Consider the following 20,447-nt stretch of genomic DNA (forward strand, 5'->3'; position numbering starts at 1 on the left):
TCTTATATACCGTCGATATTTTAGTGGAATATTCCTTTCTAGTTCGTGCCCTCAAAATATAATACTGCCTTGAGTATTTTTGTCATTGCGTTTCTTCGGGAAAAGAGCTGGAGACTTCAGAAAAAAATTTTAGAATTTCATGGAAATTTTCATTACGGAAGGGAAATAGACCAACTTCATTAGTCTCAGGAGAGTAAAGAAACGATTTGTAATGTGCGCGTTTGGTGGTAAGAGTTTCTTCGTGACTGGAACAACTTGATCGTCGTAAAAAAAAATAACACAGCTGCTAAAGTCGGTGGAACAAAGCTAGACTGGATAAAGACTCCATTATGTCTGAGGGGGGACGTCAGCTGGCTGACTTGCACTTGATTATGTCGGGCAAATAATTAATGAAGACTTGTGCCGTTTCTCAATACGTTAACAAAGTCGGAGTCTTTCCCAATGAAGAGAATGATAAATGGAATAAAGAGAGAGGAAGGTTTATCGACCAATTCTTAAAATCCAATTTACAAAAGGAAAAAAAAAACCACCTCTATACAATCGGTCAATATGTCTAATGTTTTTCATGCTGTGGACGACTCGAGAGTCCTGACAGTCTTTACTTTACAGCTTTTAAGCAGTAAAGTAAAGACTGTCAAAAAAAAAAAGCCTTTAAAAAAAGGCCTTTCACAGTGGGTAAGGAAGATCACATAAAGTCACAAGGAAATATGTTCTACAAAATCGTTAACACCGTCGGTATTTTAGTCAAATATTCCTTTCTAGCTCGGCACCATCAAAAATTAATCGCATCTTGACAATTTGTGTCTCAGGTGTTTCTTCAGGAGACGACCTGGGAGAAGTGCACATTTTGCCAATGAAATGTAAAGCTGGATATAGTTAATAGCAGTCTCCTATCTCACTCGGAGTGTTGTTCCAAAAGCACGACAGAAATGTTGTCATTAGATTTTAACAGCAAACCTAAACATCATTAGGCCTCTCTTTTATACATAATACTGCCAAGCAACTTAACACAGTAGCCTTGAATTAGGAGAAAAAGCAGCTCAGGAGATTCTTGAGACCCTGGCGGTAATTTCCTGACTAAATATAAAACAGATACAAGGGTTTATAGCACAGTATGAAACAGCTACAAAATAGGCGATAAACTTGAAGTAATGAAAGCTACAAGACGATATTCAAGTGCTATCCTGTGAAAACAGGTTAAGGATGTACATTGTAGTGTTGGGCAACCAGTCTACTGCAAATGCCAACACGATAGCAACGGACATCTTCACGACATTCCTCTCTCTCTCTTCGAACGTTGGTCTCTTTTGTTAGCTGATTCCTCGCCTGGAGTCTTCTGAGATTTAATTTTGAAAGCAATGATGAGATAAAGAAGGGCGATCAAAACTAAAGGGAGATATAAGGTTAGAACGGCGATGGTCACAATGAAGTTTTCGAAAGACAAGGTCTCTCCAAATGCATCATTCCAGTCCCCGTCACCCCTCAGCGCTCCTTGATGCTCAACAAGTTTAAAGGCGATCAGTTGTGGGAGGCAGACCGCCATGGCGATGATCCAAGTGACGAGGACGAAGAACCGACCCTGCTTTGAACTGATCAGTGGGAAGCGGAGGGGAAATACCACAGCTACAAATCGATCCACTGCTATCAGAACCAGGCTTTGAATTGACACAGTAGTGGACACATCTACAACAAAGGCAATCAGCTTACACAATGCTTAGTCAGGAGGACCGCCGATAAACCAGGCGCCGTTGGTATATAATCGAATTAACTTGCGAGGAAACAGGAAAATCGGAAACAGCAGATCTGACGTGGCCATGTTTCCAATGAAAAAATCGATGGATTTTTTGAGATTTTTCGTTTTGTACACAACTATCCCCATCAAAGTGTTTCCAACCAGCGATACAACAGATAGTAGGCAGTAAGCAAAGGCTTCACTAATTCTTTTTGCTGCAGGGTTGAAGCAGCTGAACATGGACTGTGTTCCATTCATCGTAGTGGTCGCGTTTGCCCACATTTTCCAAACTAAGAAGGAGCTGAGAGCTTCTTCTTCAGGTAGCAGCTCTCTAACGCTCGAGGCTGCTTTCTCTCTTTTTTAAAGAAAAAATACATCACCACTTAGCTTGTTTACATGGCGTCAAATACCTTAAATTATTACGTCGCTCGCAGCGCCCGTGGTTAAGATGAAGCGATTCCTGTGTTCTGACTGGCTATCCGAGCGGGCAAGATGGGCCTGCCTATCTTGCCCGCTTGGGATTGCCTGCATTGATCCTGCGCATGAAAAAATTGAATTAGAACTAAGTTCGTAATTCTTGGACAGTTTCGGCGATGGAAACGCAAAAAGTGCCAAAAGATAGTTAAAAAAAAGAAAAGGGAAACAGAAACGACTATCGCGTCTGTTGAGCAACAAACAGTTGGCTTTCTTTCCCGGCTCTCGAAGCAAACAAGTCACTCTTAATTCTTAATAGTGCGAAATCTTTTTGCAATATAATAAATCCTTTATTAACTAAGCTTGTTAGGTCAAGATGGCTAGATATTAACCTCCTTCTTTTTTCGTGAAAAAAGAACTTGGCCAATATCCATCTATCTTGACCGCGCGTTTGGTTAATAGCGCATATTTAAATCGAACGTTTTCAGAAACTTTGGAAAACCACCAGCAAACATACAAATTTTTGTATATATAAGATACTACAGCTGCTGTTAGCTTGTAATATTCAAACTTATTATAAAGAGAGCAGTGCCCGTGGGCAATATAGAGCGAATCCTGATCTGACTTCAGATTGGCTGCTCGAGCGGGCAAGATGGGCCCATCTTGCCCTCTCAGGATTGCCTGCTTTGATCCCGCGAAAGAAAAAAAAAATACTTGGAACGGACAACAAAGTTCTTGAATTTTGGACTTCTTGTCTCAATCATTCTCCAGTACAGAAGAAATTTGCCGGCATGCAACTAGTCTCTACGTCCTCGGCGAAAAGTGATCTGAACTTGATATCGCAAATCCGACACGTGTGCGATTGAAATAGAAATAGCCTAGTAACCGATGTTTTACATCGATTAACGGTTGCCAACTGCTATCCTGAAGGAAATTAAATTGAAGTCATCATCTACTTTACATGTTAATCAATCAATTCAACCTGTTTTATTCCTGATGGTTTTTTGAGTGATGCGACTGCGACGCTTGAACAATTTAATTTCATCATTTACCTAACAGCATATACTACGTTCTTTGGAAATAATACTTAAATTCGATGTTATCAACAATCACAAAGCTCACCATAACAGAATGGACAGTTGGCATAACTTCCAGCCTTGGTTGTTTCGGTGCACTCACGATCCTATCCATAGCATGAGATACTATTCGGTCAAGCGTCTACCATGTTTTTAAAGTGTCTACCGAGTTTTTAAAGCGTCTAACGTGTTCGATAAAGCTCAAAACACAATTGTAAGTTAACAGGATACCTTGTACTACGAGCTTTGCCTTCAAAAAGTCTCTACATTTCTTTCGTTTTAAAAATTTCTATGAAGGTATTAATTATCTTTCGCTTATTTCGCGAGACAGCGGCTGTTTCTTATATTTTCTTTCGAAATTATGCGCAGGAAATAGGGAGTGCATGCCCGACATTTGACCGCTGAGTTAACACGGAAACACAGTGGCTGGTGTTACCGTTGTCGCGTGATCTCGGTTCTGGTGTCCTACTATAAACCCCTATTGTTTCTAAAACAGCTGAAATAAATGTCTTACACCTTTCAGAAAAATTTGCTTGGATTCATTAGCGTTGCAGCGAAGCCCTGTTTTAAGGGAAGGAGGTCCTTTTTTTCAAGTGAATTTTTCTAGACCATAAGAAGACCGTAAAATTTGTCTTTTTTAGCCACTGGTTACGAGAACGAAGGGTTCAGATTCAGATATAGCCACAAGTTTTGTAATAGTATAATTCTCATGCATTATTAATCTTCTTTTACCTATAATCAAATTAACTTATTCTCTTTTTCTCAAAACAAGGGGTATTCAGCGGTTTGCTGCATGGAAAACTGTGGGTGTAACCGTTACGGCCTAAATTTTCCTTCTTTTAAGCAAAACTTTGGAGGTATTTGAACCTCTGACAAAAGATACGAAGGGGCAGTTATTGACCCTCCATCATTATCAATCAAGGGGTTTTAGAGCATACCCAGAATGTGAAAAGAAATCACATGCACTCCATGGTTGAGCTAATTTTAGTCCGCCTTTCAGTTTTGTCGATTCACTTTAATTTGTTATTTCGACATCGGTGCCCATGGTTTTTCCGTTGAAATTGACCAGCACAGATGAGGGTTAATTCAATGCTGGGTTCCACCGGAGCCTTCGAAGCTTGCATCAAAAAGGAAAGTTACAAAAGCAGATCGTAGTTTTCGAAAAGCGTACAGCAATGAGATACTGCAACGTACATAGGATCTAAAAATCGCGTGATCACAAGTTGTTCTGTATGCTTTTGTGGTTTGATTAAAAATCCTTACTCCATTAAGATAAACGATGCTTTAATTTTTTGGGGTTTAAATCAAATCTCAGGCACCACGTTTCCAAAGCTGCTATGATTTATATTATATACAGACTTAAATATATCCGGGGCAGTATTGCAATAACTCGTATGTATCTCTTTATCATCCAAAGACTCTTTTTTCAAGCGGTATTTAAAAAAAAAACGCCTAAGTTTTGCAAAAGAAAAGAAAAAATAAATAAAAAGGAAAAAGGAAAACAAAAAAACAAAACAAAAAAAATAACCAAAAAATGCTGCAATGACTATTAAAACTCAAACACTCGTGAAAATTATCCTCTGGAAAATCTATTAGTAACCGGTTTCCCTGGTTTCCCAGGTTTCCCACATAATTGTTTGGTTCGCCAAGAATTACCAGAGATTTTCTGCGGTATCCTCGATCGAGGCGTTTTTCTACAGGAGTCTTCTCCTTTACTAGCGATAATAACGCATTTGCCGTGACAAGCCGAAGTATCATTTCCTACAGGTTTTTTTTAGATAAGATTCAAGCACGTTTCCTTGTAATTCTAGTGCGCTTGCATGCAGAAACGTGTATTGCGTGTTCTTTAACCTAAGCTAGGAGTTTTCTTTAGACACTTTGATAAAGTTTCATCATCATCAACCACGTCCCTATCGAATAGCAGCTGTGGTCTTTTGTTTCCTGTCACGAATCCCTAGTGGTGATTAGAGATTGTAATCGGATTATATTTGGTCATTTTGATGTCGAACAAGGTAAAAAATGCAGTCAACGCTAAGGAAATAAGTGTCGTGCACAAGTCTTAGATCACGAAGAAACAATGATGAATGCTTGACAGTTTAGGTTTGCTGTCGGATGTACGTATCTAGGGCGTTTACGTGTGATAGCAATAAAACTAGGGAACCTTGTAAAATTAAGGAAGAATGATTAGAATGGTTGTGATGAGAGAAAATATTAGGTTGAGAAATAAAGTGAAGAAAACGACAAGTACAGTCCTAAGTGTTTGTTGGACCAGCCGGAGCGCGGAGATATTTCTAACGCAGTGGAAAATTCCGCAAAAGCATTGCCCAGATGTTCCCTAATTTGCCCGCATGTATGGAAACATGCGCCATAATGAGGACAATTTTAATGGAAAATTAAGCAAAAGTTTCCGTCCTGAAAAATTTATTTTGTAGCTCAGTTGTAACTATTTGTCCTTTTTTATCGATTGCATTCACATTTGAATCAGCCCATTAATTACGTTACTTCGGACGAAAACCTCTCAACCATAATTATCTAAACTAAGGGGCAATTTGGCCACGAAATGACGACTTTCTAGAACTTATGAAGATAAGCTAAACATAATTATTACATACTAAAATATTCGTTGTGCCTGAGTTAAAGAGCTGCTTGCTGAATTAGAGACAGATATCTCGGATCAGTGACAAGAATGTCAGCCAATTACACCAAAAATATGAATGGAACACAGTTTACGTCGAGCTGTTTCAACACTGTAGCACAAAGAATTGCTGAGATCGTTGCCTATTGTTTGCTTTTTGTAGTTTCGCTGGTTGGAAATACCCTGATTGGAATAGCTGTCTACAAGACAAAAGCCCTGAGAAAACCCATTAACTTTTTGATTGTCAACATGGCCATGTCCGATCTGTTGTACCCGATTTCCCTGTTTCCTAACAATGTGGTATGGTTACACACCGGCTCGTGGATGTTCCGCGGTCTTCTTGGCAAGGCGTTGTGCAAACTGGTTCCCTTCTTTGTAGAAACCTCCATTGTTGTCTCTGTTCAAAGCCTGGTTCTAATAGCAGTGGATCGATTTGGAGCTGTTTTTTATCCCCTTCATGGCCCACTCATCAGTTCAAAGCTGTGCCGGTTCTTCATTCTCGCCACTTGGATCATCGCCATGGCTGGCTGGTGCATCAACCTGTTCGCCTTCAATGTTGTCGAGTATCCAGAAGGACTGGCTTGTAAGCGAACCTGGAATGACGCATTTGGAAAGTACTTTCTCTTTGAAACCTACATTGTGGTGATGAATGTTGTATTCCGATATATCCCTTTCATTTTTGTAGCAATCATTTACGTTGCTATCGCTGCAAAAGTGAAATCCCTGAAGGCTCCAGGCGAGCAAAGAGTCAATTCCAGAGAACGCCGTTTAAAGAAAGAGAAGAGTGTTCTTAAGATGTCCGTGGCAATCGTGTTAGTGTTCGCAGTGTGCTGGTTGCCCCACACCATCGGTTGGTACCTTGTCACTTTTTCATCGAATACCGGCATGATATCGTCTTGTGGCTTTCTATACTTTAGGTCTGTTGCCTATTTCCTAGCTATGGCAAACTGTGCCATAAGCCCTTGCATCTGTTTTGCTTTCAGTGGAAATTATCGCGGGGCTCTCAAGAACCTTTTTAACTGTTTTTTTCTGCTGATCTGAGGGCTTACATATAAATTTGCAAAATATAATTATCACATAGTTAGGCTGGAATCACTGAGCGTCTTGCCAAGAGAAATGGGATCATCTTTTTTTTTTATTGAAGGAAGAAAAATAAAATCATCGCGATTCTTTTCTCTATCTTCTCCTTTTTCTACTGCGCGTTTATGACGACTATCGATAAAATCGTAAATGGGTATTATCCGTATTTAGCCGTGAGCTTTAATGAAAGTGTTTTAATGCCGCGTGCATAAAACTTGTAAATATTAGCTTTCAAAGCTGGCCATAGATAAACTTATCGCGCTCAGTACTGTTTTTAAGTGAGATTCTTGTCATTTTCTCGATTCGTGCATTTTTGCAATTGTTCTCTTAATTGTTATTTGTGGTTGACCGCAAAAGACCTTGACATTGCATGTTCTCGTCTGAAGTTCGATGCAGGTGAGCTTATGGAGAGAGCATAATATGGTAATTGAGATTTTAAGACAACTTAGTTTCACTTGAAACAGAGGAGCTCTTGAAACAGAGTAGCTAGTACAGAGTATAGCTGATAAAAAGGAAAATAAACGTTGGCTTATTCAAAGAATCCAGTTTGCGCAATATTACAGTAGATAGTGAAATGTATCAGGGTTTAATAACATTTTTAAGAAACTGAAATTATACAAAGGGTCATTTAAACCGATTTTGGACTTCACGATCGTTTTATCGAATATATATCTCGCCGGCCTTGAACATTTTGTGCAATCAACTTATAATCTGAGAATACAGTGATTCGGCTGTAATAAAATGGAAGGAACAAATAAAAAAAAACACTATAAACCGAAGAGTCCAAACAATTGTTTCCATGATATGCCTCTAAACTGCGGGTTGTTTTTGAATTTTTTTTTCATCATTTCAATAGATATGAAGTACTCAGAAAGTTTGGAGAGCACAAAAGATATGTAATAGTTATTAGGATTTGCTCGAGGCGTAGCCGAAAGCAACTTTAGCCGTCTAGGTGCTCTCTAAACTTTTAAAATTCTGCATATCTCGATGAATGCAAAGCTGAAGTTTGAACCACTTGTTATATAACATTTTCAATATAGTTCTTTAATAGTTGTAAGTAATCACATGATTTCCAGTGCAATTTTGGATAAATCTGCATAAGTATTTTTTCGAAGGCTAACCAAATTGTATGAGCCCGTAAGGCGACTGCAATTAGTGGTCTTTAAATAATGTAGGTGCTGTTTCATCCCAAACTGCACGAAATAAATTATATGATTTCTTTTTAATGATACGCACGCAAAAATTGACTTTGTTTTGCTCTTGAGTCTTGTCCATTTCATGTCATAGCTTAATGGTTCGCCGCTTGCGTTTGCGCACTTTCCCTTAAGGTATAGCTTGATAGCAATAACCATTATAAGATGGCTATCAGGCTCGTAATCTTCCTCGTCTTTCTTAAGAACTGTTGGGTAAAACTCTTCCAAAATTTTGTTCAGAGCTTCCGGACACGTTTCAAGCCTTTTGCTTATAACCATTTTGGAAGCATAAGACTGACAGAGTTTTAACCAGTTAATTGTGCTTTACCTGTCTTCTTTTTTTTCCTGTATGGGATTAATTGACGTTTTCTCGACCAATGAACTTGCTGAAAATTTTGTATGTACATTATTTACTTAATCAACATTTTGAGCAACACAATGTACAATGAATCTATAATAAATCGCCTTTTTTTCTGAGATAGGCTTTAATGAAACAAGAACAGATCAATAACCTATCATTTGAGGAAAACAATGATAGTTCCATTCATAATATTTCATTCAGAAATCACGATTGGGAATACAATTAACAGAACATTCTCGTGGAGTCGGATCATACTTCAAATTCAATTTGCAAATTTGTCAGAAAATTGCGTGCTTACAGAAAACTATACTGTAAGGGAAGGCAAAGATGATAAAGAAATATTTGGAGACAACAGCTTTATCCGAAGAAGACCTACATTTGCTATTTAGCAGCGAAAAATATTTCTCTACGCGTAGGAGACAAGCGCATATGCACGAATCCGAAAATTGTGTAGCGTTGTGAAGAAAATATTAATTCCTGGAGCTGTAAGATTTAGAAAAAATATCTTCATACTGTAAGGACATATCAACACTTAAAAATAATATTTACCGGTGCGAAGAATGGTCCAAAAGTGGCGAGGCCTCACTCGGAGTCAGTCTTCATTTTCAAGTCCCAAGTCGTATGTGTTTGGGAATGGAAGCGGTTGTTAACTCGAAAGCTAATTTTGTCACTTTAAGGGCTTGAAGGTCCACTGTTCTCCAAATCGCATAGTCGTAAACAGAATTCATTTTTATTTTGAGCTCCAAAACGTCTATCACAACCGGAATGGAACAGACAAATTATCTTGAAAATTTAAGACTCGCGGCTAAACTGCAGTGAATGCGGAGTAAACTTTTCCCTCTCGAGGTATTTGTTTGCGACGTCATAAGCGTGCATGACGACGATAATAAAGCACGCACGCGCAAATGAATTCGATTGCCGAGTTTGCCTTTGATAAGTATTTCTGTAAATAAAACTTTTATTATTAGGAGCACATTATAACTTGCAGCAAAACATCGTTAGGAGAATTTACGTTTGAGAAGACTTAATTATAGGGGTTTAGGGCAGGTCAATTGGTGAACTCTTGGGAAGAAAAAGTAAAAAATATCACCGAATCTCTTCCTTTTTAATTCATCATATATATAAACATATATATATATATATATATATATATATACCGGGGATCAGTTCAAAACAAGATACCGGAATCACAAAGCTTCGCTTAAAGACAGGCGTAAAATGAATTCCACAGAACTAAGCAAACACATCTGATCCCTGAAGGACGCCGGCGCGCAATATACGTTGTCCTGGAAAATAATCGCCCATGCCAACACGTACCCTAATATCCCAAAGAAATGTCATCTTTGTCTAACCGAGAAGTATTTCAATCTACGGAAATCGAACCTATGTTCATTGAAAAAAAGAAACGAGTTGGCAACTAAGTATGCAGTAACTTCAGGTCTTGTAGTTTTTAATTTTTAAAAAGTGCTCAAACTAGTCTAGTAGGCATTGCGCAATTGTATGACTTGACCCATCCCAGTAGAGTGCTCACCTTGAACATGAAAGCAAAGCTTTGTGATGCCAAAGAGCTAAATATATATATAGAGGGAGAGAGACAGAGAGAGACATAACAATACTCGATTCACTGAAGCAATAATTTATTCCCATATTCTAACTATGTACAGTCTGTTTCACGCTTTACACTGAATACTTTGAGGTTATTTAGAACTTTTCTTTTGCCTAATGTATTCATAAATAGACACTGACGAGGACTTCATTGAAACTGTAATTGTGAAATTGAAAAAAGAGCCATCTTTTCTAATAAGAACATTGCCGATTTAACTTGAAATATCAAAATTATCATTATTTATTCAACATTATGAAACTGAGGTCTTTGGAAAAATACTTTAAGTTGATATTATCAGCCTTCACAAAGCTAACGGTAACGGAAAGTTTATTAGCTCAGTTTCCGACCTTGGTTGTTTCGGTGCGCCCTTATTTCTTTCCACACCCCGGTAACACAGCGGCCAAACGTCCACGCTAGAGCAAAGGTTAAAGTCACTAAGAGGCATCCAATCTTGATTGATTCCAACGAATAAAAACAAACCACTTCGGGAACCCACAGCGCGACTCAGAGTTTTGAAAACGTATATCCGTTTTGATAATGCTGAGCTAAATGTGTCAACGTTTGAAATCTTCGTAAATTTTTCGAGACATTGGTTGTTTCGTAAGTTTTCATTAGAAAAATCTTCCTTAGAAATTGGCGCACTGCTGGCTAAAATTGATCCGCTTGCGCATGCCTGACGTTTGAAATAACGGTGGTCTGGATAGGACGGCGAGTGTTTCGAAATACACACGACCGGAGACTGAGCTTGCTTATATATTTGGCGATGCGGTAAATCTACTCAACTCAATTTAAAACTTTACATCTTTGATTTAGATATTCTCGAACTATTTTGTTCCAAACGTCGTCAGAGACTAGAGTTCCTCTTGTATCCTACAACCAATTTTGCTCCCAAAGCTCGGCCCAGGCCTAAACACGGACGGAGCCAGATTTGTTGCTATTTGAACTCGTTTCCAGCGTCCTCATAGGCGTCAACTCCTCCTCGGTCACTTCATCATTGTCAAAGCGTTTTCGCTTAAAGAAGCCAAACTTTCATGGAAGCAAAAACAAAACAACAACAACAAAAAATTAACAACGAATATTGACAATACCCTTTCAGAACAGAATAAATTCTAAGCGTACTGATCTCAAATTGCAGTGCGTTCAAAGGTAATCATGTTGCTTTCTCGGGGAAGATTCACCATTTCACGTTTACTGACGATCGCTCAAACCAGCCTGATATAATCCGATGCTTTGGAGGGTGTGGTCAAGACGATAACAAGGGGGTAGGGGTGGAGGGGGGGTGGAGGGGGGAAGGAGGAGGTTGGATAAAGCAAAGCGATTTCTTTCGAGCCTAGTGTCCCACTCCAACCCCCTGGATTCGCCATTTTATGCTCCCAAGTGGAGAGAGGCATTAAGGTTTCTTGTTTAGAGACCGTGGAAGTTGCCACGGTGTGGTTTCAAGGGCTCTGCTAACCAGGGTCGCTCGATGCAGTGTCCTATGTCCTCTTCAGGAGGCAAAGGTACAGATTGGAGTGTATACTTCGCACGGCTGATTCTGGAATTTCCAATTTCCAGAAAATCATATTTTGGCGAAAAAAGAAACTGTAATATTTAGCTTACCTTGTAAAGGGCGAGTCCAGCCAGACAGAAAAGTAGAAGTCCTCCTAAAACAGATACGACAATGATCCAGGCGGCCACCTTTCCTCCTCTGCTTTTCGGCGTGGTCTTTGGATTAGCAGTAAGTCGAATCTGTTAAAAAAAAAAAAAAAACCGGCTCCTGTAACTCCAGCAAACACTGAGTGCACCATTACCACAATGTGCTCCAGTTTTTTTTTAATTTATAATTTTTTTTTTCACTTCGCTTTCAAACGAGAAGCGTGCAAACAAGTACAAGCGATCTCAAGTCTGAGACGTCTGTTTGACGACCTCAAGATAAATGACGTTACTTTGCGCCCTGACATCGTCCAACGCAATGTAACACATTAGCTAGATAAGCCCTGGGCTCTCCTCAGCAGTGAATATGAATAAAACAGTTTTTGTTTTTAAAGGATAGACACAAATTTTGAGAAAGAAAAGAGAAAAGAAGTGAACACAAACCTCAATCATATTATCTGTTGTTTTGGGTTCTTGAACGCCACTTGGAGGAGTCACATCAGCCGTTGTTATAAGGTTCATAGAGCCAGCGTTCGTCTGTTGGAGAAGAAAAACTTAACTATTGAAAAACAAGAAATCTTAGAACCAAATTCAATCATTAAAAGATTTCATAAAACAGAACAAAGCATAGAAAGTGAACGAAAAAAAAAAAAAAAGAAATGCGCCCTTCAATTTTAAGGTACCTTAATGAGAGTATTCTGCCAGAGCCGAGACCTTATCTGTATCTTCACATCATCCCCTTTCTTCATTCTTCCCAAGACGCAAGGAACCTTTAGGCACGTCATGGCGCTATCAGATTTACACGACTGAAAAGTAATTTCCACAAGTGCTTCATCTAACAACTTTACTGGCTGCCTGGCATTTTTAACTCTGAGGTTATTTCGGGCAGCCAGCGCCCCTATCATTGTCTGTACTATTATTATAAATTTTCTTTCTTGTATATTTTGGGGTGAAAAAAATAAAGTTGTTGTTGTTGTTGTTTACAATTGTTGCAAAATTTCTTTGTCAATTGACATAGTCAAAACAAATCTAGAAGTTTAAAGTGACTTTCTTAAGTGTTTTTGAGCGCCGTGGTTTAACATCACAAAGCTCTCTACTTTTTCACAAAATCTGGAAACGGGGTATCCTGCGTTTGGTGCCGACTTTGCTTTAAGCTTTACCTTTCGCTTTAAAAAGACTAATTTTTCTCGCAAGTATTCTATTTTTGCACTGATAGAAATAAAACAACTTGTTACATACCAGTTCCTCGTTTGTCTGTCCTACTTCTCTCCTCCTTCTTGCGTTTGAAGAACTGGACTGGTGATCAAGTTGACTGTTGTTGGTGGTCAGCTTGAGGAAAAATATTGAATTTAATTGAAAATTAAGGCATGACTACCTTGGTATAACCGCTTTAAGCAAAAGCATGCACTCCATAGAAAAAAACACTTCACTACTTTTTCTCGCCCGTTAAACTCTTTTGTGACCATTAGAACCGTCAGTTCAGGTTTCGGTAATACATTATAAAGCCTAACTTGAGAGCAGGCCATCTTTACGAGCACTGCTTGGGAGACTGGAGACGAGTCGGGGAAAGGCTTTCCGGGGATCTGGCACCAATTGTCATAGCTAGAACCCTTGCAGACCACCCACGGGCTCGAGTTCCTCCTGGGCTCATTCCCCTCCCACTGGCGAAGAAGCTTGTGCTGAAGCATTAAGAACGAGGAACTTCCCGCAATCTATAGAAAGCCTTAAATACCACTCACCTGAAGATTTAGAGGATTGATCTTTACGCTACAACTTCCTGCATTTCCGAGAACCTATTGACATGGTAAAATAAAAGAATGTAAACCTCGAATGAATCCGAAAAGCAAGTGGCTTAATTCTTCTTGGTCAGATCCATGGCAAAGCTTGTTAATTTCCAAAGAACGACGACGGGTTCAGCAGTTTTCAAAACGTTATACGGACATTGTGGCCAAAATCATATTCACTTACCTCTATTCCCATCAAATATAGCAAATAGTTTGGCTCTTCCGCCTTATCAAACTTGAATGGAACCAGAATTGTAACCGCTGCAGAATCGATAGGACTGGGGCCTCTGTTCCTTACCTGGTATGTAAAAACAAGTTTAAACAGGTGTTACAGGGGCACGTTCGATAGAAAGCTTTCCGATGGTGTGTTCAAACCCACAACCAGATGTAATTAAAACGACCAATCAGGCATGCGCACGTTTGCCGGGGAAACGTGAGTGATTAAGTTGCAATCTTGGGTTTGCAACTGATTGGTCGAAGGAGGTTTTGTCGGATGAGAGGGATGATCACCATAGAAGCTAACAAACAAGTAATCAAGTAATCCGACAAAACCTCCTTCAAACAAGCCGCTCCTGCCTACCAGAAAGCATTAAACACCAGTGGTTACAGCTATACACTCCACTACGAACCAACGCACACACAAAGTCGCAAGAACCGCCAACGCAACAACATCCTCTGGTACAACCCGCCTTTCACCAAGAACACCAGCACTAACATCGGACATAAATTCCTCGCGCTGGTTGACAAACGCTTTCCCAAAGATCATAAGCTCCGCAGAATTTTCAACAGAAAAACAATCAAAATTAGTTACAGCTGCATGGACAATACACAACAAATCATCGACAACCACAACAAAAGAATCCTCACCTCCCACGTAAAGACTAACGCCACCGCCACAACCGACACCTCTACCGCAAACAACAAGAAATGCAACTGCCGACAGAAAAACTCATGCCCTCTAGACGGAAACTGCCTCCAACAATCTGTCATATACCAAGCTACTATTTCACGTAAAGACAACAGCACGACAGACACATACATCGGGCTCACTGCAAACGACTTTAAGTGGCGCTACAACGACCACACCTCATCATTCCGACACGCAAAACACCGCAACTCCACCGAACTCAGCAAACACATCTGGACACTTAAAGACAACAACATCGATTATTCCATCACCTGGCGCATCCTATCTTCCCACCTGCCCTACAACAGCTCAAGCAAACGATGCAACCTATGCCTTAAAGAGAAATTCCTGATCATCTGCCACCCAGACCTATCAACACTCAACAAGCGTAACGAACTCGTCTCTTCCTGCCGACACAGAAACAAAGCACTCCTATGCAACAGCTGACTTGACACTTTTCACACTGCATAAACCATGTTAGTTAGCAATTAGTGTAATATATAAGCGATGGTATCGCATTATTCTGCCATTAAAATCCCCTGATGAGTGGGCAACCACGAAACAGGTCTGTAGGGATACATATGTAGTTGTGTTTTTCCGACTACCATACATTATATCGTAAATATATATATATCGTAAATATATATATATATATATATATATAGGAAGTCTGCAAGTCGATTTTCGCGTGGAACAGTGCTCAATACGTTGAAGCAGAGCAGAATAAATATTATGAGAGGAAAAAAGGACGTAACTACATTTCCCGACAAGCCTGTTTCGTGAATCGCTTCACTCTTCAGGGGTTTAATGAAAGAATATTCATGTGACTATCGTTTATATACTAGGAAGATTTGCATAATGCGCGGTAAACTTAAAAACTTTAAAGTTCAGTTGTTGCGTAGCAACGCTTTGTTTCTGTGTCGGCATGAAGATACGAGTTCGTTACGCTTATTTAGTGATGAGAGGTCGGGTCGGTAAATTATCAGGAATTTTTCTTTTAGGCAGAGGTTGCATCTTTTATTGGAGCTGTTGTAGGGAGAGTTAGATGATAAGATGCGCCATCTAACTCTTATCATCTAACTCTCCCTACAACAGCTCCAATAAAAGATGCAACCTCTGCCTAAAAGAAAAATTCCTGATAATTTACCGACCCGACCTCTCATCACTAAATAAGCGTAACGAACTCGTATCTTCATGCCGACACAGAAACAAAGCGTTGCTACGCAACAACTGAACTTTAAAGTTTTTAAGTTTACCGCGCATTATGCAAATCTTCCTAGTATATAAACGATAGTCACATGAATATTCTCTCATTAAACCCCTGAAGAGTGAAGCGATTCACGAAACAGGCTTGTCGGGAAATGTAGTTACGTCCTTTTTTCCTCTCATAATATATATATATATATATATATATGTAAAGTGTGACTTCCATTTTCGTAGAACAGTGCTCAATACATAGAAGTAGAGCGAAGTATATATTGTGGGAGGAAAAAGACAAGTAAACTACAAGTTCATCCCTACAAACCTGTTTCGTGGTCGCCCACTCATCAGGGGATTTTAATGGCAGAATAATGCGATACCATCGCTTATATATTACACTAATTGCTAACTAACATGGTTTATGCAGTGTGAAAAGTGTCAAGTCAGCTGTTGCATAGGAGTGCTTTGTTTCCCTGATGAGTGGGCGACTACGAAACAGGCTTGTAGGGATGAACTTGTAGTTTACTTGTCTTTTTCCTCCCACAATATATATATATATATATCGTAAATATAGAATAGAATAAATGTTTCAAAAGAAAATTTGCCCTGAGCGGGATTTGAACCCAGGTCCCTCTGTTACTAGTCAGGTGTGATTTTTTTTTTTTAATTTCTACTACGACAGCTCAATGTGAGCCGCTTCTAAGCTATTCTATTTACAAGGAGACAAGGTTGAGATTTCTTAACTATTACAGGTTTTCTACTTATAGCAGTGTTACATTTATTGAGGCTAACTAGTGATAACATAAAAAAAGGTTTGATATTACTGCGTATATATGGTGGGACTCGTTACATTGTATTTACCTGGTTGTTGGCATATACTAGCCAAAATTACGTATTCCAATAGGTCTCTATAGGTGAAAATGGAGTCGTTCATTTACTAGGCTTACAATAGTATCGTTAATGCACCATTTCAGAGGGAAATAGTAGCTGAGACCTGTGTGTTGTTGTACTTGAAAATCTTTTTGAATAAAGTGTTTAACCTTAGCATTAAAAATAGACTGTGGTGTGATGTGAATACCGTTTAAACGGAGTTCTACTGCCGATTTATGTATAGCGTAGCGCGCTATGTTTAGAATGAAATTAATTAGGTTGATTTCGCTTCGCCAGTGGGCGTTAGCCTTCGTTAAAGAGACACCAAAAAGGGCTATGGGGTGTGTCAGGGTTATGTTGTCGTTGGATATGTCGGTGACGTATTTTTGTGTGATGACCACTACACTATCAGGACAACCATGCTGGCAACACAGAAATGGAAGATGTGATTTACGTGATCGGAGACGTGGTCTCACGGGAAACTTAATTATCGTAATATATCGTAAATACATATATATATATATATGTTAGATTAGATATTAGTTAGATAGCTCTCGCTTGGCTTTGCCTTTTGGCTACCTTGCGATTGAGCACTCTACACTGGGGTTGCCTTGCACTTAGCCTTCGGGCGAAGCTCATCACCATAGTTGTGATTTGAGCACTCGCGCATGGCAACGTGTCTGCACTTGGTCCCACAAGTGTAGCGCCCAGGCAATGGTTTATTCCAGAGCTTGGCCCAGTGTATGCACTGCACTGATGAGACCCACAGGTCGAAACAGTGTGCACTGTCTGCAGTTATATATATACATATAACTAAATATAACTAACTGCAGACAGTACTGTTTCGGCCTTCTGGGCCTCATCAGTGCAGTGCTAATGCTAGGATGGGGGAGAACCGAGACGGTCACCCCAAACGACCCAACCTTTGTGGTATCGTCTAAGCCATGCCAGAGTGCTCAAACTAGAGTAAACCAGCGAGCATGCGCAATTGCAACGGCAATGACTCATATAGTGCGATATATATATATATATATCGCACTATTGACCTGTGATAATAATGATACTCCTATTATTATCATTGTCATTATCATGTTCCCTCATTCCTCACAGTGAAGAGGACGAGAATATAAAATCAATCACTTACTGTTATGGTTTGCTTTACTGAAGGTCCAATATCAAAAGCGTTCTTGACCTCTGAAACCTTATCCTTGTATACCACTTGATCTGGATTAGAAAATCTGAAGAGGAAGAAGAAACGCTAGAATTTTAGTTACTTTAGGAAACGATTGATTGTAAACGATATTGCTGGCAAATATTCCCTAAACAACATTTTAAGCCACAACTCTTCAAGCTTGGCCACAGAGTTTTAATCGGAGGCGTAGCTATTGGCTGGCAGAGTCTTACAGCGCATGTGGTACTTTCAAGTTAAGTTTCTTTTTCTAATAAACCAATTTTATTCAATGCTGAGTCAAGCCTTCTATCAAAGTTAAAACAAAACAACAAAAACTCTTCGTGTGGCCTGGAAAAAAAATTACATGAAAGTGGTTGGAACAGACCAAGCTGGTGCTTAGTCTCTCTCGTAAATTTTGTGAGTGGAAAAAAGTGAACTGTAACACTTACCCAACAATACTAAGGTCCGCTTCAAATTTGACAGGAACAAGGAGAGTTTCTTCATTATTGGATTTGTCCGCGTCCTCACTGAGGCCACTATGAATATGAAAATAAGAAATTTATCATCAGAGAATCGCAGTCAACAGCACCTCAAGTTTTAACTTCGAATATCTATTTTGGTTATCGACAACCTACACATGGTTGGGATACCTCGGAAATGATACACGAACATCGAATAGGCAAGCAAAAAATCTAAATCTAATGGAAAAGTACCATTTTCTATGGTTGTGTAGTGTGTAGGATCCTTTAACACAGTATATTACTTGGTTTTCTTTGACAAAAGTGATCAGGTTTGTACTAGTTACGCACAGCAGTTGAGCTTTTCGCATGTTCAAGTGCCACTCCCGCTAAAAGCGGTCCACTCTACTTCCCGTCCAAAAAAATTTTCCTTAATTTTTCCTATGAAAAGGGTTTAGGACACATATTTCAAAAATAGTTTGGTTGTTTTTCAATTCTTTTTTTTTTTGCCCCGCCACAAGCGAAAATTGACTTTTGCTTAGACCACCCATGTAGACAAAGATCGAAAGTGTAAATTTCACAACTTTCGTCGAGCGCGCTGCGACTGCAGTAGTGTAGCTAACGGAATTTTCTCTTGCTTCAAGTTACAATCTATTTTCAGTTAGTTCACAGCGTGATCAGAAGAGACCCTTCCTTTCGACCTTAATTTGCATGTCAAAAATTAACCAATTTAAAACAAAGAATTCTCAAAATGCAGGCGTAAATCGGGCTAAAAAGACATATCGGAGGATAGTTTATACACCAAGGAGGTTACCAATTGCCTCAAACCCGCGGGTATCTCTCTAGCTTTCATTCACCCTGATCTTGAAAACAACGCAAATCAATGTCTTTACTTAATCGCGCACGTGTCAAAGCTCATTTGCATAACTCTGAAAATGACCCATGATATGTCTTTCACCGTTCAAACTTCATTTGTTTATCATCTACGTAAGGTATTTTAGGTTTTCCTTACAAATGGATGGAAAATAAATTTCGAGTCATCCTAAAACGTTGCATAAACATAATCAGTCGTAACGGTTGCATGACAAAGTAAGCAAAGGTGATCGGAAGGCGGTTCCCTCGATAATTTTCCTTGAATCAGGTCAATAGCCAGAGAAAATTCCGTGAGCTACACTGTTGCAGTCGCAGCGCGCTCGACGAAAGCTGTGAAATTTACACTTTCGATCGTTGTCTACACGGGTGGTCTAGCCAAAGGTCAATTTTCGCTTGTGGCGAGGCAAAAAAAGAGAATTGGAAAATAACCAAACTATTTTTGAAATATGTGTCCTAAACCCTTTTCATAGGAAAAAAATTAAGGAAAATTTTTTTTGGACGGCAGTTGAGTGGACCCCTTTTAGCGGGTGTGGCACTTAAGTACTGACCTTGTAGCCTCGAGGTGAATAGTAAACTGAGTGATGTTTCCCGTGACTCTTTGGGCGGTGAATACGATATCGAACTCTCTCTAATTGTTTGAAAAAAAAGTTAAATATAGTGCTTAACACAGAATAACTTCCCATTTAGAAAAATAGCAATGTTGGACTCTAGGAATACGTCTTGGGGCATTTAGATAATACATAACTAAATCACTGAGGAATAAAAGAAAAAAAAAAAAACAAACGTCTCTCTCTTTTCTTTTAGTGGCTTGTGGTTCAAAGCTTTGCAGCTGTAATTCAAGTTATGGTCAAGTGAAACCACATTAGATTTCTGAGGCTCTAGCCAAAAGCCTTCTTAATAATGATGTAAAAATAAAGAGAACCGTAATTGGTTAAAAGTGAATGAAAACGTCAGTCAGGGAAGCTAAACAGGTTTAATTTTGAAGCAACGACTGCGTCAATAAAAAAAGAGAGGGTTGATTCTTGACTTGCCGCTTGTTTTTTACGTTACTTACTTTAGTGTTTCCTCTGAAAGGATTTCCAATAGCGCACTCTGCTTGTCTGTTGCCGTCGTCCAACAACTTTGTTGAACAAGATACATCCTGAAAAAAAATCAAGGAACTCAAGATGCTTAAAACAACACCAAAATCAAACAAAGCGCACACACGCTTGAAACCTAACAAACAAACGAGCAGCAGCTAAAAAATCAGGCTGGACCGCAGTAGGTTTTGGGTATTCTAGTATCTAGGGTCTTTTTTTTTGCTATAGTAAGGGGATTCTCTTATTACAATGCGAGTGTAAATCATATCTCTCCCATTGAATCTTTGGTATTTGGTAAATCGAGACGAGTCAATTTTGAGAATTTAATATCAATTTTTTTACAATCTGGGGGCACATTGGTTTCTCATCTCACCGA

At 39.3% G+C, this 20,447-nt stretch overlaps 2 protein-coding genes and 1 pseudogene across 2 annotated transcripts in view; 1 reads left to right on the forward strand and 2 right to left on the reverse strand.

Moving 5' to 3' along the window:
- Positions 1-463: 463 nt before the first annotated feature.
- On the reverse strand, positions 464-3,243 carry LOC148719541 (QRFP-like peptide receptor; annotated as a pseudogene).
- A 2,614-nt stretch (positions 3,244-5,857) lies between these two features.
- Positions 5,858-8,224, forward strand: LOC111335682 (neuropeptide SIFamide receptor). The gene has a single exon (XM_022941670.2). The coding sequence runs from the start codon at positions 5,909-5,911 to the stop codon at positions 6,896-6,898; it is 990 nt and encodes a 329-aa protein (XP_022797405.2). The 5' UTR covers positions 5,858-5,908; the 3' UTR covers positions 6,899-8,224.
- Positions 8,225-10,111: 1,887 nt separating this feature from the next.
- LOC111335705 (integrin alpha-V) overlaps positions 10,112-20,447 on the reverse strand; it is a 24,628-nt gene continuing 14,292 nt past the window's right edge. The window contains exons 22-32 of the mRNA XM_022941698.2: positions 20,047-20,133; positions 19,541-19,620; positions 18,111-18,197; positions 17,635-17,728; positions 13,698-13,811; positions 13,469-13,522; positions 12,969-13,058; positions 12,413-12,535; positions 12,174-12,266; positions 11,697-11,825; positions 10,112-11,123 (exon numbers count right to left, since the gene is read on the reverse strand). Of these exons, the coding sequence (XP_022797433.2) occupies positions 11,004-11,123; positions 11,697-11,825; positions 12,174-12,266; positions 12,413-12,535; positions 12,969-13,058; positions 13,469-13,522; positions 13,698-13,811; positions 17,635-17,728; positions 18,111-18,197; positions 19,541-19,620; positions 20,047-20,133 (1,071 nt within the window). The 3' untranslated portion in view covers positions 10,112-11,003. The remainder of the gene's footprint in view (positions 11,124-11,696; positions 11,826-12,173; positions 12,267-12,412; positions 12,536-12,968; positions 13,059-13,468; positions 13,523-13,697; positions 13,812-17,634; positions 17,729-18,110; positions 18,198-19,540; positions 19,621-20,046; positions 20,134-20,447) is intronic.

This window comes from Stylophora pistillata, chromosome 12 (assembly GCF_964205215.1).
Source record: "Stylophora pistillata chromosome 12, jaStyPist1.2, whole genome shotgun sequence".
NCBI classification, from domain to species: Eukaryota; Metazoa; Cnidaria; class Anthozoa; order Scleractinia; family Pocilloporidae; genus Stylophora; species Stylophora pistillata.

What these genes read in the sequence shown, in the direction of transcription:
- LOC111335682 (XM_022941670.2), top strand. Translation starts at nt 5,909, where the DNA reads ATGTCAGCCAATTACACCAAAAATATGAATGGAACACAGTTTACGTCG.